The 17,631-nt window shown below is 40.8% G+C and overlaps 1 protein-coding gene across 2 annotated transcripts; it reads right to left on the reverse strand.

Moving 5' to 3' along the window:
• Positions 1-588: 588 nt before the first annotated feature.
• slc2a12 (solute carrier family 2 member 12) lies at positions 589-17,092 on the reverse strand. Of its 2 annotated transcripts, XM_052024990.1 has the most exons (6): positions 17,030-17,092; positions 13,859-13,973; positions 12,048-13,382; positions 11,654-11,776; positions 2,331-2,463; positions 589-1,401 (listed from the first exon to the last, which is right to left on the reverse strand). In XM_052024990.1, exons 2-6 carry the CDS (start codon positions 13,959-13,961, stop codon positions 1,242-1,244), a joined length of 1,854 nt encoding a protein of 617 aa, XP_051880950.1. In that variant the 5' UTR covers positions 13,962-13,973; positions 17,030-17,092; the 3' UTR covers positions 589-1,241. The 2 variants fall into 2 exon arrangements, with proteins under 2 accessions (XP_051880950.1, XP_051880951.1); XM_052024991.1 differs by lacking the exon at positions 11,654-11,776.
• Positions 17,093-17,631: the final 539 nt, after the last annotated feature.

Raw genomic sequence — 17,631 nt, forward strand, 5'->3', positions numbered from 1 at the left:
TGGATTGGACATGTCACTTTTAATGGACAGCATTACATATCTGGGCTAATCTCTACTTTGGTAGTGATGTAGACATATTTGCTGAAACACTTTGGCTTGAGAGGCAATCTGGAGCCCTTATGCATCATACCTCAGAATGTGTTATGTTGATTAATAGTGCACTGACTGTATTGAATTGAATAATGATAGGCATCTGTAATGTTGGGAATTTTGAGTAGAGATCAAAATGAATCATTCACTGGCACTTCAAGCACAGCTCTGAAGGTACTTACCTTTTACATGATTTAATCCTCATCGTTTGTGAGCTGACAGGTTGAATATGCAAGACAGTCTAAATGTGAAGCTCCTAGCCTCGTCATAATATTTAAGAGGTCAACCTACCTCTTGGGAATGGATTGATAGTTCACTTGCTATCTGGCCTCTTTTAAAACTTGAAGTGAAAGGGTTGTAAATAGCTCTGATTGCATTTCAGAACTTTTAAAAGTTTGCATCACACTTGACCCCAATCTAGTTGCTTGAGTAGCCAGGGGGTAGGTGGGACGGGGGGGGGGGGGGGGGGGGGGCGGTGGTGAAGGGAGCTGTCTGCACTTTAAATTTAACCAAGCTCTTTATTGTTGAAGTGCCAGTGATGAAAGATTACAAAGAAGTCAACGCTTTCCGACACATTTAAAAACCATCACGTATCTGAGCTAGTCGAGCTTGCAATAATGCAGGTGGTATTCAGAGAACATGACATATGACCTGAAAGAGTATTCCCATTAACAATACTGAAAATCTTCAGGGCATGGTTCTGGTAAGTTATCAGAGCAATGTCCAAATTAAAGGCTAGCTGTGGCTGGACAAGCTGGCATAGGTGCACTACAGTGGAGCACATCATGGATTAAGCAGGTTAAACTCCATCAGTGACATACACAACCATAGGTATCAAACTCCTTGGCCCTTGCCAAAATGCACCTGGACTGAGATAGTGTGATCCTACCAGAGACCATGTGTACTAGACAGATGGCCAGGAATTCTGGCCAAACAGGTAGTTTGGTTTGGAGATCTTAAGCATGCTATTGCTCATTTGTTTATAGCAACATATTAAAAACAAATTAAGATCAACAAATATCATCTACTAATATTTGCAGACCATTGTTTCTGAAGAAATGAGAATCCAGTTACAGTTATGAATGAAAACAGAACAGATAGAAGATGAATGCACTATAACTTCCAAAAAAAAACTATTTTTGAATTGTGTGTTACAAAGTACTATCATCAAAATAGTTTTCCAAGCCATCTGTGTTGTATCGGATATCAGTAGCCCAGATGGAGTGCTCACCACCTTTGCGTTTCCAAAGTCGTTCTGGGATCAGTTTCTTGACACCTTCCATTGTACAGCAAGCTCCAATTATATTGTACCTGGAAGATTGATAACATTTCATACTTGTGAGAATTCAATCTTGAATTTGACCTTTCTGGCATAATATAATAGAGGAAATTGATTTAATTTGTGTATTCAAGCTAAGACAAACATTCTTCAACAGGTTACTTTTGTTTAAAGTAAATAAAAAGTATATTACCATGAACCCATTAACTGAAAATAACTATGAACAGATTAACATACACTGAAGAACATGAACAATATTTTAATGAGCTTGTTATAATTATTATTCACATGTGCTGGGGTGTTTCAGGATTTAGACTCAGCAAAGATGAAAGAACAACAATTTATTTCCAAATCAGGATGGTTTGTTACTTGGAAGAGAACCTTTGGTAGTAGTGTTCCCAAGCACATGCTTCCTGGTATTGGTTGTTGGTTTGTGAAGTGCTTTCAGAGAAGCCTAGGGGAGTAACTGCAGTGTAGAGGCAAGCGCTGTGCTGGCAGTGCAGAACATGAACATTTGAGTGGTTGATGAGATACCAATCAAATGGACAGCTTTGTCTTGGAGAGTGTCAACTTTTTGAGCGTTGTTGAAATTGCATACGTCCACAGTCCTGACTGTAGATGGTGAGTGGCATGGTTTTAAGGCTGCGAGCAGATGAATCACTTGCCTCAGGATATCCAGCTTCTAACCTGTGTTTGTAGCTCCAGTGCTGTTACAGCTGATCCAGTTGAGTTTCTGGTCACTGGTGATCCCTAAGATGTTGAATGTGAGGGACTTGACGAGGGTAACGACACCGAACGTCAAAGGTAGGTAGTTATACTCTCTTGCTGGAGATGCTCATTGCCTGGCACTTTTGTTCTACAATTGCTAGTAGCCTCTTGCATGAAGTGCTAGCCTATAATGAGGCTGGTTTGATTACATCCTGCACTCAGTTTATAAACTTGAAATTTCATATCAACTTACCCTTGGCTTAGTTGTTCAGATATGTCCTCTAGTGTCTGACTTTTAGTCTCAGGTATAAAGAATATAATAAAAATCAGCCCAATAGAACTCAGTATTGCATACATCAGAAGCATCCACATCAGGCCAATAGATTCTGGAACCAGCAAAGAACAGTACAAGTTATATTTTTTTTAAATTACATTTTCTAATAAATTCATAATGGATTTGACTGTCACTGCAGCAATGTCAGAATAATCAGACCAGGGTGTCTGTTATAGTGTAAATCCACCCCTAATTCCTCTCATCCAGTGTTAAAAGTGATTTTTAAAACTGCTGAGAGGTTTTTATATTTTGAACAAATACTTAATTAATGCCAGTTTATGAATCTTTCATTAATAAGAGCATAAAAACATAGACCACTCAACCCTTTGGGCCCAATTCCCCATCCAGCGAGCTCATGAGAGACTTGTCTCACAGCTCCGCTTAGCTGCTAATTCATCCCCTAAAGTTTACAAGCTAAAAAATGTTGTCAGTCTTGGAAGTTTCATTTGAGCCAGCATCCACAGGATTTTGGGAGAGTTTACTCACTGAATGTTTGAGTTGCTGGACCCAGATTCCCTTCAACTGCAACTGAACGGATCCAGATGTGACCTTTATAAATGCAGATGTTAGGAATTTGGATTCAGTGCTCTCTTATCATGGTTAAATGCCTCGAAGTACTCAAAATTATGAATTGTTTTTTGAAGTGCAAAGAGAAATATTCTTCAGTGAGAAGCCAATAGTTTCCCATATGCGATTTTTAAAAGAAAATCATTGTATGAAGAGTTTAGAGATATTTCAATGCAATATGACACAATTGCCTTGAATTTCCAGTTCCCTTTCATTTAGGTTTACCCTCCAGCAAGGCAGATCTTTAGTTCATCCTAAAGCTGATTTGGAGCCCTGCTGAGACCGTGGGATCACAAGTGCATGATGTGTGTAAAAAAACTAAAAAAAGTCATTTAAATAGCACTTTCCCAATCTCAGTGAATCAAAAAGGACCTCACAGTAAATAAAGTAATTTTAAGATTGTTGTAATTCAGCATATAGGGTGGCCTATTTGCACATGGTAAGCTCCCACAATGTGGGATCCAGTTACCATTGGAGTTACTGTAGAAATGTGGGAGGAGATGCGCTTTTGTGCTCTTTGATAGCCTGCCACAATAAACAAGGGCAGGCAGCCTCCAAACTAATGATAAAGTTGTAATTTTAAAGAATGCTCATTTCCTCCAGAGATTTTATAAGGCAGTATTCAAAGGATGGTTGAAGGAAGCATTAAGTTTTCCTTCCATGCAGACTGGAGGATTCTGTATGATCAGAACAACCATTTGATGAGAAATGTAAGGAAGATGCAAAGGAATCATGGTGCATCTCTGAATAATTTTCCAACTGCATCTATTCTTGATCCACCTTTGAAAGCCATGAGCAGAAAATTTATATAATTGTTAATGCCAATTCTATAATAATATAACTCTGTGTCCCAGCTTATCTGGCATTCGAATCTGGCTTTACAGTTGGAAGAAAAAATGTTTTGGCTCTCTCAGCCAAGATCTCATTTGGTAACATGAGCTAGACGGGAAAGTCAATCAATTCCTTGCTACAAATCTGCAGAGTTGTCACACATGGAATAAGGACGATTTATCACAGTACACTATGTTCCAGATCAGTAAAACAGCAAACATTGATTTGTTATTATAATCCCTGAGTGTTCAAAATATTAGTGTGTTTTTTTTTTGTAGGGACTTTGGACATTTCTGGACTTTGGCAAATATTAAAAATATTGTGACTCACTCAGCTGAATCTTTTATCGCAATTTACATAATCAGATGAACTAGTTAAACTGGATATTGTTTGAAGTAGAAACCTGGACTTTAAGGAGATTTAATTAAAATGAGAAACTATTTTAATGGCAGTATGCAAAAGATTGAAGTCAATTTGCAATAGCAATTTCAGATCAATTATTAATATATTTTTTTGTTTGGAGCAGAAAGTTAGATTTGAAAAGTAAATTATAATATGTTAACAGAGAACATTAGAAACAATGGGGAATGTCTTATGGCTAGTGGTTGCTTTGAATATCACCTTCCAAAGTTCTATAGGTTCATCAATTGTTCCTGTGGATTGGAGGGTGGCAAACCTACATTTGTAATAGTCCTTAGATCCTGCACAGATCAGCTGCAGGGGGGTGGTGTGGGGGGTGTTGCAGACATTTTTAATCTCTCCCTGCTTCAATCTGAGGTTCCCACCCGCTTTAAGACCACTATCATCCCGGTACCTAAGAAAAACAAAGTAATGACTACCACCCGGTGGCTCTGACATCAAACATTATGAAGTGCTTCAAGAGGCTGGTCATGGCATGCATCAATTCCAGCCTCCCAGACAACCTCAACCCACTGTGATATGCCTACTACCAAAACAGGTCTATGGCAGATGCCATGTCCCGGGCCCTACACTCATTTCTGGAGCATCTGGACAGTAAAGACAGCTATGTTAGACTACTGTTTATTGATTACAGATCTGCCTTCAATACCATAATTTCAAGCAAACTCATCTCCAACCTCCGAGATCTGGGACTCAACACCTCCCTTTGCAACTGGATCCTTTACTTTCTGACCAACAGACCGCAATCAGTAAGGATAGGCAGTAACACCTTTGCCACAATGATCCTCAATACTAGTGCCCCACAAGGCTGCGTCCTCAGCCCCCTACTCTACTCCCTACACACTCATGACTGCGTGGCCAGATTATGCTCTAACTCCATCAAAACTTTGCAGATGATACCAATGCAGTGGGCTGTATCTTTAATAATGATGAGTCAGAGTACAGCAAGGAGATGAAGAACCTAGTGACATGGTGTCATGAAAACAACCTTTCCCTCAACGTCAGCAAAACAAAAGAGCTGGTCATCGACTTCAGGAAGGGGGGCAGTGCACATGCACCTGTCTACATCCATGGTGTTGAGGTTGAGGGTTAACAGCTTCAAATTCCTAGGAGTGAACATTATAAATAGCCTGTCCTGGTCCAACTACGTAGATGCTACAGCCAAGAAGGTTCACTAGCACCTCTGCTTCCTCAGGAGGCTAAAGAAATTTGGCATGTCCCCTTTGACCCTCACCAATTTTTATAGATGCACCATAGAAAGCATCCTATCTGGATGCATCATGGTTTGGTATGGCAACTGCTCTTCCCGTGACCACAAGAAACTGCAGAGAGTTGTGGACACAGCTCAGCACATCATGGAAATCAGCATCCCCTCCATAGACTCTGTCTACACTTCTCACTGCTTCGGTACAGCAGCCAGCATAATCAAAGACCCCACCCACCCCAGACATTCTCTCTTTTCCCCTCTCCCATCAGGCAGAAGATACAAAAGCTTCTGCCTCACTGTTATGACTATTGAATGGTTCCCTAGTACATTAAGATGGACTCTTGACCTCACAATCTTCCTTGTTATGACCTTGCACCTTATTGTCTACCTGCACTGCACTTTCTCTGTAAATGTAACACTTTATTCTGCATTCTGTTATTGTTTTCCCTTGTACTACCTCAATGCACTGTGTAATGAATTGATCTGTATGAACAGTATGCAAGGCAAGTTTTTCACTGTACCTCGGTACATATGACAATAATAAACCAATTTACCAAATGTGATCCCACTATTTAAGAAAGGAGAGAGAAAAAAAACAGGGAACTACTGATCTGGAGCAACACACATGGGTCCAGCTGTGCCTGCCTTTTCCTTAGCTATGTGGAACAGTCCATGTGCCAAGAAAAATCTCTTGTAATTCCATAACTACTGATCTGTTAGTCTTTCATCAGAAGTAGGGAAAATACTGGAATCTATAATGAAGGATGAAATTTGCATAACACCTTAAAAGAATAATGAGATTGAGTGTGTCAATGTGCATTTATAAAAGGAAAATTATGTTTGGTGAATCTGCTGGTGTTCTTAGAGGATGTGACTGGTAGGATATTTAAGGAAAAAATTGTGATATATTTGGATTTTTGGAAAACATTCAATAAAGTTCCACACAAGTGATTGGTCAACAGGTTAGAGCTCATGGAATTGGAGGTAATATACTAACATGGATTGAGAACTGGTTATCGGACAGAAATCAAAGTGTGGGAATAATGGATCCTTCTCACTGTGACTAGTGGGGTACCACAGGGATCAGTTTCACAATATTCACAATTTTTGTCAACAATTTGTCTGAGGAGACAGAATATCATATTTCCAAGTTTGCCAACAATACTAAACTAGATGAGATTGTGCATGCAGAGCAAGATGCAAGGGGCTACAGAAAACCTGAGTGAGTGGTTAAGGACATAGTAGATGAAACATGATGTGAAAAAATGTAAGCTCATCTGCTTTGTGCTCATAACATAAAAGCAGAGCATTTGTTAAATTGTGGGAGCGTGGGTATTGTTCAAAGGCAGGTAGGTGTCATTGAAGGCCAACATACAGGTGCACAAATGTTTAGGAGTGCAAATGGTACCTTAGCCTTTATTACAAGGGGATCTGAATACAGGAGTAAGGAAGTCTTATTGCAATTGTAGGAACATTGGTGAGATTGTACCCAGATTAGCCAGTATAGCTTTGGTTTCAAAAGGATGCACTTACCATAGATAAAGTTCAGCAAAGCTTCATTAAGCTGGTTCCAGGAATGGCAAGTTTGCCATATGGGAAGAGACTGGGTAGACAGGGACTACATTCTTCAGAGCTTAGAAGAATGAGAGGCAATCTCATTGAACCATACAAAGTTCTTGCGGGGCTTGGGAGTCCTAGTGCAGGATTCCCTAAAGGTTAACTTGCACATTGAGTTGGTAGAAAGGAAGGCAAATGCAATGTTAGCATTTATTTTGAGAGGACTAGAATATAAAAGCAAGGAAGTAATACTGAGGGTTTATAAGGCATTAGTCAGACAACATTTTGGGTATTGTGAGCACTTTTGGGCCCCAAATCTAAGGAAGGATGTGCTGGCATTGGAGACTGTCCAGAGGAGGTTTACAAAAATGATCCCAGGAATGAAAGGGTTAATGTATGAGGAGCGTTTGATGGCTCTGAGCCTGTACTCATTGGAGTTTGGGGGAGGGGGGGGGATCTCACTGAAATCTAATGAATATTGAAAAGCCTGATAGAGTGGACTTGGAGAGGATGTTTCCAGTTGTGGGAGTGTCCAGGACCAGAGGGCACAGCCTCAGAACAGGAGGACATCCCTTTAGAACAGAGATGAGGAGCAATTTCTTTAGTCAGAGGGTGGTGAATCTGTGGAATTCATTGCCACAGACAGCTGTGGAGGCCAAGTCATTGGGTATATCTAAAGCAGTTGTTGGTAGGTTCTTGATTAGTAAGGGCATCAAAGGTTATGGGGAGAAGGCAGGAGAATGGGGTTGAGAGGGAAAAGTAAATCAGCCATGATCGAATGGCAGAGCAGACTCAATGGGCCGAATGCCCTAATTCTTCTCCTATATCTTATGGTCTTATGACTTGACAGTCTGGATACAGGGAGGTTGTTTCCCCTGAATGAGCAGTCCAAGAGCAGGGAGAACAGTTTCAGAATTAGGGAAGAGAAGAGAAATATCCTTTCTCAATGGGTGGTGAATCATTAAAATTTGGAGGGTTGTTGAAGCACAGTCATTCTTCATTCAAAACAGGGATTAATAGATTTCTGGATATTAAAATAATCAGAGGATACTGGGAGAGAGCTGAAAAACGGACTTGAGGGTGAAAACTAGCCATGATGGTGATGATTGGCTGAGCTGACTTAAAAGGCTGGATGGCCTATGCCTGATTCTATTTCTTATGTTTTGAGGTAGAATTTTGTGTTACATGGTTTCCTTCCAACTAGTTATATCTGTACAAAACTCACCTGTAGTGAAGTGTGCTGTTGGTAATGATTCAGAGGGCATTTCAATACACTGCCAGACAAGGTTAAATTGATACAATGTAGAGACAAAGATCCCAGGAAAACCCATGTGTAAGCAAGACCCTACACTTCATTGTATGTGAATGGGACTCCCATTTACCACTTTATGGATCAGTATTAGAACATAGAACATTACAGCACAGTACAGGCCCTTTGGCCCATGATGTTGTGCTGACATTTTATGCTGCTCTAAGATCTATCTAGCCCTTCCCTCCCACATAACCCTCCATTTTTCTATCATTCATGTGCCTACCTAAGAATCTCTTAAGTATCCCAAATGTATCTGTCTCCACCACATCTGCAGGCAGTGCGTTCCATGCACCCACCACTCTCTGTCTAAAAATCTTACCTCTGACATCCCCCCTATACCTTCCTCCAATCACCTTAAAATTATGCTCCCTCATGTTAGCCATTTTCACTCTGGGAAAAAGTCTGACTGTCCACTTGATCTATGCCTCTTATCATTATGTACACCTCTATCAAGTCACCTCTCATCCTCCTTCTCTCCAAAGAGAAAAGCCCTAGCTCGCTCAACCTATCCTCATAAGACATGCTCTCCAATCCAGGCAGTATCCTGATAAATCTCCTCTGCACCCTCTCTAAAGCTTCCACATCCTTCCTCTAATGAGGCGACCAGAACTGAACACAATATTCTAAGTGTGGTCTAACCAGAGTTCCACAGAGCTGCAACATTACCTCACGGCTCTTGACCTCAATCCCCCGACTAATGAAGGCCAGCACAACATATGCCTTCTTAACAACCCTATCAATCTGCACAGCAACCTTGAAGGATCTATGGACATGGACCCCAAGATCCCTCTGTTCCTTCACACTGCTAAGAGTCCTGCCATTAACCTTGTATTCTGCCTTCAAAGCCAAAGTGTTTTACTTCACACTTTTCCGGGTTGAACTCCAACTGCAACTTCTCAGTCCAGCTCTGCATCCTATCGATGTCCTGTTGTAACCTACAGAAAACTTCTACACTATTCACAACACCACCGACCTTCATGTCATCTGCAAACTTACTAACCCACCCTTCCACATCCTCATCCAAGTCTCTTATAAAAAAATCACAAAGAGGTGTCCCAGAACAGATCCCTGCGAAACACCACTGGTCATCGACCTCCAAGCAGAATATATGCTCCATCTACAACCACCTTCTGTCTTCTATGGGTGAGCCAATTTCTGAATCCACATAGCCAAGTTTCCCTGGATCCCATGCCTCCTGACTTTCTCAATGAGCCTTCCATGAGGAACCTTATTAAACGCCTTACTGAAATCCATGTACACCACATCCACTGCTCTACTTTCATCAATGTGCTTTGTCACATCCTCAAAGAACTTAATCAGGCTCGTGAGGCACGACCTGCCCCTCACAAAGCCATACTGACTGTCCCTAATCAGCCTATGCTTCTCCAAATGCCCATGAATTCTATCTCTAAGAATCTTCTCCAGCCATTTGCCCACCACTGAAGTAAGACTCACTGGTCTGTAATTCTCAGTGTTATCCCTACTCCCTTTCTTGAACAAAGGAACGACAGTTGCCACCCTCCAATCATCTGGCACTATTCTTGTGGCCAGTGAGGATGCAAAGATCATTGCTAAAGGTGCAGCAATCTCTTCCCTAGCTTCCCATAATAACCTTGGATATATCCCATCTGGCCCCAGTGACTTATCTATCCTAATGTTTTTCAAAAGTTCCAGCACATCCTCTTTCTTCACGTCAACATGCTCTAGCATATCAGCCTGTTGTACACCATCCTCGCAAATGTCAAGGTGTCTCTCACTGGTGAATACCGAAGCAAGGTATTCATTAAGGATCTCCCCTACCTCTTCTGACTCCAGGCACATGTTTCCTCTTTTATCCCTGATCAGTCCTACCCTCACTCTAGTCATCCTCCTATTTTTCACATACATGTAGAACGCCTTGGGGTTTTCCTTAATCCTACTCGCCAGGGCCTTCTCATGCCCCATTCTAGCTCTCCTAAGTCCATTCTTAAGATCCCTCCTGGCTACCTTGTGACTCTCCAGAGCCCTGTCTGATCCTTGCTTTCTAAACAGCCATACAAATTGCCAGAAATGGAGGCAGGTTTGATGCTACAGTTGGCAAGTACTTCCATTGGGTTTGTCAGTCTCATGTTGCAAACCAGCTACAGTTGTTCCTGCAGATGACAACACATGTCTGCTACCTTCCTATTGATATGAACCCTGTAAAAACAATGGACATGGTGAAGTCCAGCCCGATGAGACAATGTTGATGTGACATCTGGCTGCTTACGGGAATTCAGTCTACATTGCAAATAGATCATTCTGGCAAGCTTTCTGTCTCAATCAGCAACATCACATTCTACCTTTGGAGAGCTTTGAAAAATCATCCTCTATTACAATTAACCAAATGTTGAGATGTTGCATTTGCATTGTTAGCTTTGTTGCCATAGCCTGCACTGAGAATTAGAGAAGCCACCTACGTTAATCCAATTTTAAAGCAAAGAATTTGTTGCTCTGCCTTTGCCAACTCTGAGGCTACCAGCAGGTGGACAGAGAATGCAGAGTGTAATCTGACTGGCTGTCATGCATTGGCTTTCTCTGTCTGTCAAAAGCTGAGTTTGTGGTAATTGCCACTGGGGACTCAGTAATTAATGGAGCTGGACAACACAAAAAGCAGCAGCCATTTAACTGTTGATAAAACCTCTCAAAAGCCCAAGAGTGTGATGAAAAGAGAAGAGAAAATGAATAAAAATACAGAATTAATTTATGCGAACAAATATGCCCTTTAAGTCAACTTAAGCATATTGACCCAGTGTGTCTGAACTGCCATAGTTCATTGATGTAAATGCATCCAAATGTTGTCCATATAGGGGCATCAGAAAATCATATGCTGAATGTAGTTTGTCCAAAGTTTGAGGGAGAGAAATATTAGGGGTCTAAGCACCTTGATATGCAAGTATCCAGGGCCAGATAAAGGGTGTTCCAGACTGTAAAGAGTCAATGAAGAAATAGCTAATTGAGCACAATTTTCCAAACTGCGCTGGCTACATGCATTCTGCTGGAGGACTGGAAAATCACTAGCATTTTATCATTGTCTAAGGAGGGAGAAAGGGATAGACTGAGCAATCACAACCAGTGAGAGAGATCCTGTAAAATGAATCTTCGCACACTTCTCCAATTGAGTTTACCTAATTTGTTTAGATTTATTGCCTCTATTTTCATTGTATTGGACATAATACTTTTTTGTTTATTTGTCTATTGGAAAACAGGATTGAGCCAGTCCTCCATGTTGCAGGTTGAACTTGGGAAGTAACTTGTAGAACAATACAATTAAAATTTCAAATTGCAACCACAGTGATTGTCAATGTAAAAATCTAGGCTTTTTTTTACCTGTCACAGACAAAAAGGTTAAAGCAATGAGCAGATTCAACAGCCAATTCAAGAATCCTATGAAAGTCACAGCTCTGCCTTTTATCCCTATTGGAAATAATTCACTCAGCAGCACCCATGCCACTATAATTAAAGACAAAGAAGAAAATTGTGTTTAACTTAAATACTGTTCACAATCATTTTACAAATATAGCTGCACATCATTTTAACATGTGTGAAAAGTTTCAGCTGATTTCAAACCTTAGGAGAAAATTGAATACGATTCATAACCATTACAATGAGATCAAAATTATATTATAATGCATTTAACCAACTAAATCTAAAGAATACGGTTTATCAAGTTTCTCACTAAAAACATCATTCATGCCAGATTAATTTCAACACAGATGTTTACCTGGTCCAAAACTTATTGAATAGGCAGCAGTATATAAGAGCAGGCAAGCAAGGGACAGCCATTTCAACAAAGGAGATACTTGTTCCTTCCCATCTCCATTCTTGTCAGGGCTTCCTGTGAATGGAGAGGAGGATTGATTTGCCACCGCTGTATTTCCCACATTGCTTTGAGTTGTGATTGAATAGATTCTAGTTTCTAACGAACTAACGTGTGCCTTTGATGCAAAGACTCTGGGCTTTGTTGAATTATATTCAGGTATTATAGATGTGACATTATCTTGCCAATGATTAGTGCGATTGGGGTCCTTGCAGATATCCGTGACTTGCACTGGAATTTTATGGACCACCATCGCCAGAATGATCAACATTATAATCATAGCAGTACTTCCAATGTAAAGAAATGTTTTGCGTCCTATTCGGTCCATGAGTAACATTGCTAAAGCTGTGCCGAATACTTTCACCAGTCCCAAACTAACTGAAGCTAATGTCGCCGATGTATCACTTGCAAAGCCGACTGATCTTAAGACAGTTGATGCATAATATAAAATATTTGGTTGGCCTGAAGCTTGCAAGAAAAAAATCAGACCAAATCCTATCCCCACTCGTAGTCTGATGTTGTCCTTTGTCCGAAATATATCAAAAAATGTATAATTGCTTTCATTGCTCAATGAAGATTTGATGGTTGTCAGTTCATCATCAACATTAGAATACGATCTAATTTTCTGCAGGATGAGACTTGCCTTTTCATCGTATCCTTTTCTAATCATAAACCGAGGACTTGGTGGAAGAAAGAACACACCGATGATCTGCAGCACAGCTGGAATGAGATTAATAGCAAACATCCATCGCCAACCTTTCGAAATCTTGGAGAAACCATAATTAATAACATATGCTAACAAAACTCCAATAACAATCATGAATTCAATCAGAGCTACCAGCATGCCTCTTTTTTCAGATGGTGCAATCTCCGATAGATAAATACATGCTGAAAATACACCTGAAGTTGTAGCGATTCCTACAATGATGCGGCCCACAACAAGCATTGTGTAGGAAGTAGAGGCAGACATAATGATACTGCCCACTGTAAAACATGAAGACATTACAATGATTCCGATCCTCCTTTCCCATCGATCGATGATGTAACCACCAGCAAGGGAGCCAACTATGCCCCCAATTAAGATTGCACTAACAAGTATTTCTTGTTTCACACAGGTAAGCTGGAAGTCGATGTTCAACTGCAGAATAGCTCCTGAAATGTTTGCAAGCTCATAACCAAATATAAGTCCACTTGTAGATGCAATTATAGATGCAGCAATGAGAATAAAGCTGAAAGGTCCTAGAAAAAAAGACAAAGCATTAATGAAAATTAAGGCAGTCTAAACCATGACCATTAAGCCAAATACTGAGGAATCATTTAATGTCCTGAGGAACTGCACCTATACATTCCATATCAGACCAAGCAAATTAGATTGAGCATCCAAGTTGGTAAAGAAATTTACAGATGCCAATGAATAGGACTCAGTGCGTTGCACATGACATTTCAAATGAAGAAATAAATTACCACCCAGATTTAGGTTGTTTGAGCATGCATTAGACAATGGGAAATCTGAGATTTCTTCAAATCTTTAGATCGCTAGTAGCCATCCAGAAATATCAATTGGACTCCATTACACAACATAATTGGGTTAGTTTATCTGTAGATGAAATTAAGAAAAGTAGGTGCGGCAGAGGGGTGGACAATTGGGTCAGTAGAGGGAAAAGCAGTAGATTGAAACAATAATTTTAAGGAATTTACCACAAGACTCTTTATACCTTTCTTAGATGTAGGCTGGTTCAGGTGAGCAAATGAAAAATCAGATTGAATCTCAGTTGACTTGGATTCATTTTCCAGTTCAAGTTCCAACTCCATGTTCATTGCTACAACTTGCTGTAAAGAACAGAATGAAGTACATACTTCATTATTTGGCTATGCAGATGTACAGTGTAAAAATATGAAGTGGATCTTTCTGGCATTATAGAGCAGTTCCAGACAACCAAAAATCAGGTATACAAGAAATTCTGAAGGAGGTCTGCTGTCCATAACCGCAATCTGCATCTCCCTGTTGCCAGCCACTTCAACTCCGCACCACCCGCCCGCCACCTCCCCCACACTACCACTGATATATTAGTGGTTGGCATCCTCCACAGCCAGGAGAATTCCAAATGCAAACTGGAGGAACAGCACCTCATTTTCCATCGTGGAACCTTGCAGCCTAATGGCATGAACATTGAATTCTCCCACTTTAAGCAACCCCCCATGCTTCTTTTCTTCTTCTCTTTCCTAGCCTCTCTCTCTTTTTTCTACTTTTTCTTCCTTTCTCTTCTTACCTTTGACCCATCCCCCAGTGGATCTGCTCGCCCCTCCTCCCCCGCACCTGCCTATCACTAGCTCTTATCTGCATCTACCTATCACCACCTTGTGTCCACCTGCCTCCCCTCTTTTGTCCACCTATCACTGGTCTGCTTTTCCCTCCTATATACTGGGTTTCGTTTTTTCCTATCTTCAGTCCTGAAGAAGGGTCCTGACCCAAAGTGTTGACCGCCTGCTTTTCTCCACGGATGCTGCCTGGCCTGCTGAGTTCCTCCAGCATCATAGCATTTTTCATCAAAGTCAGGTGACTAGTCTTGTTTTGTTAACATTTTACACTTGGTGGGAATATTTGCAGGTTATCTGAAGTACCTCAGTACTGTAAACATATGTTCCTCCATCACATGTTCTAAATTCAATGTCTCCGAAATTTGACAGATGTTATCCTGATCTCCTGCCAGAAAGGAATTGGCGGAGTCACCACTGCAGTTACACTGTTTCTCTAGAGGAACTGTCACATTATTTCCATGCCATTGTTTCAATTTCTTTTTGTACAGCACAAATTTGAGCTCCTCAGCCTATCACGTCCATGTTGATCTTTTTGCCCATTTACACTAATCTCGTTTGCCCATACTAGATCCATATCCTTCCATGCCTTACCTATTTAAGTGCCTGTCTAAATGTCTCTTAAAAGCAATGATTGCACCTAACTCCACCAACCCCTCTGGCAGAGAGCCTCACCCTCCAACCACTCCCTGTGTAAAAAAAATCTTTCCCTATAAATCCCCTTTAAAATTCCTTCCCCTTATACAAAACCTACGTCCTCTTGTTTTTGATACCCCCACCATGGGAGAAAGATTCTGACTATCTTCCATATCTATACCTCTTATAATTTTATACACCTATCAGATCACCACTTTAGCCTCCTTCACTCCTGGGAAAACAAACCTGGCCTATCCAATCTCTCCTCACAACCAAAGTCCTCCAATTCAGGCAATACCCTGCTCAATCTCCTCTGCGCCCTTTTCAGCGCAATCCCCTCTTTCCTATAGTGTGGGACAAGAACTGCACATAATACTCCAAATGCAGTCTAATCTATGTTTTTTAGTGTTGCAGTATAACATAACTTTTATATTTCTATGTCCCAACCTATGAAGATATTATATTTATACAATTATTTGTACCCCTCACTAACACCCACTGGTAACAAACATACATTAAACAATAACCATGTGTGATATAGAACTTTAGACTGTTCATTCTGGCAATAAGACTTAATTAAAGCTCCTTTTGCCGTTTTGGACCTGTGGGTCAATGTACACAGTGAGGCCTGTTTAAGGAATAATTACAGATAACAGGAAGCTCCACCTGCTGGAAGTATACATCTTTAAATAGCAAGCAAATTATCATCAGAAAATTGGGAAATATCATGTTACAATTTCCCAACATATAGAAAGCAGTTAACTATTACAGTGCCAGCAACCTGGGTTCAATTCCGGCCGCTGTCTGTAAGGAGTTCGTATGTTCTCCCCAAGTCAGTGTGGGTTTCCTCCGGGTGCTCTGGTTTCCTCCCACATTCCAAAGACGTACGGGTTAGGAAGTTGTGGGCATACTATGTTGGCGCCAGAAGCGTGGCGACACTTGCGGGCTGTCCCCAGAACACTCTACGCAAAAAGATGTATTTCACTATGTGTTTTAATGTACATGTGACTAATAAAGAAATCTTAGCTTATAGCAGTTAGAGTTGTGGATCTAAACATATTTGAGGGAATAGCAAGTGGGGGTTGGGGAAGGAGTCTTTGAACAGCTCAAGAGGTGAGGAGTCTCACAAAAGTTCTTTAAGCAACCTTTTCAGTATTTTTAATAAGCATTGGTTCAGACCCTAGTGGTGGTTTCCTCATGTCTACATCACCCACTCATTTCGTTTGTACCAGAATAATACAGCCACAAGCCTAGAATCATGATTTGCATTTTATTTTAAACAAATCCTGAAATATTGCATTGCACGTGCCTTGGGAGATAAAAGAACAGTGTTTCACCTTCCAAACTTCAACTGTGTGGTGCCCATTTTTCACACAAATATGGGCTGAATTTCACCTCTGTGAACCATTAACTCTGCTTCTCCATTTCACAGCCTCGGGTGTAGAAGGGCTGCTCCTGATTTCTGACCTACACACCTTGCATCTAAGCATATTGCCTTCTCTTTGTTCCAGACTTCACACCCACTGAAACAGTGCTTCCTTCAGACTCTGTTCCATTCCTTCCTCACTTACTGATATCAACACTACGAAACTGTACTTCAGCTTCTACCCCACTGTGATAAGACTATTGAACGGTTTCTTTATACAATGAGATGGGCTATGACCCCACGATCTACCTTGTTGTGAATTTGCACCTTATTGCACTGCACTTTCTCTGTAGCTGTGACACGTTGTACTGTTACTGTTTTTACTGGACTTTCAATGCACTTTGTACTAACTCAGTGTAACTGCACAGTGTAATGAATTGACCTGTATGATTGGTTTGTAAGACAAGCTTTTCACTGTACCTCGGTACAAGTGACAATAATAAACCAATACCAATACCAACAACAAATGTTCAAAGCTACAATCAGTAACTCCAAAGAAATTATTTACCTGTAGATCACATCTCCATGCTGTTCAGAGTTTAGAAGAAGGGCACTTTTACCTGAGCACTGCAATGCACTGGCTGGAATAAACTGATTTGAGTTTGAAAGAGCTTTGTAATTTCAAATAACATTTCATAGGCTTTCATACTTCCTGTTTAGATTGTATGTAGATTATATCTGGCACTGTGCCATGTTGGTTGCGACATTACCTTGCACTGATCCAGTCGAAATGAAATGTAAAGCAAGGAGAAGGTAAAATAAAAGACTGTATAATAGCTTGCTGGAATTGGAGCAGAATTTCTTTACTGAGAGCTGCAGGGCTAGTTTTCATACGGCAGGAAACCAAAGGAAGAGGCAACAAGATAATAAGTGAAGAGAAAAAAATCAGGTGTACAATGATTGACCTCTCCGCAACTGCTCTATTTACATCCAGCCAACGTTCAAAGCTCCAAACATAGACTTGTTTCAACAAGACAATAGTGTTGGGGATTGCACAAGAGATTCTGCAGATTCATCTCCCCTCCTCTGCCCACCTACCTCCCTCCCCTCTCACCTGGATTCATCTATCACCTGGCAGCTTGTGCTCCTCCCCCTCTCCCTACCTTTTCA

This window comes from Pristis pectinata, chromosome 10, assembly GCF_009764475.1.
Source record: "Pristis pectinata isolate sPriPec2 chromosome 10, sPriPec2.1.pri, whole genome shotgun sequence".
NCBI classification, from domain to species: Eukaryota; Metazoa; Chordata; class Chondrichthyes; order Rhinopristiformes; family Pristidae; genus Pristis; species Pristis pectinata.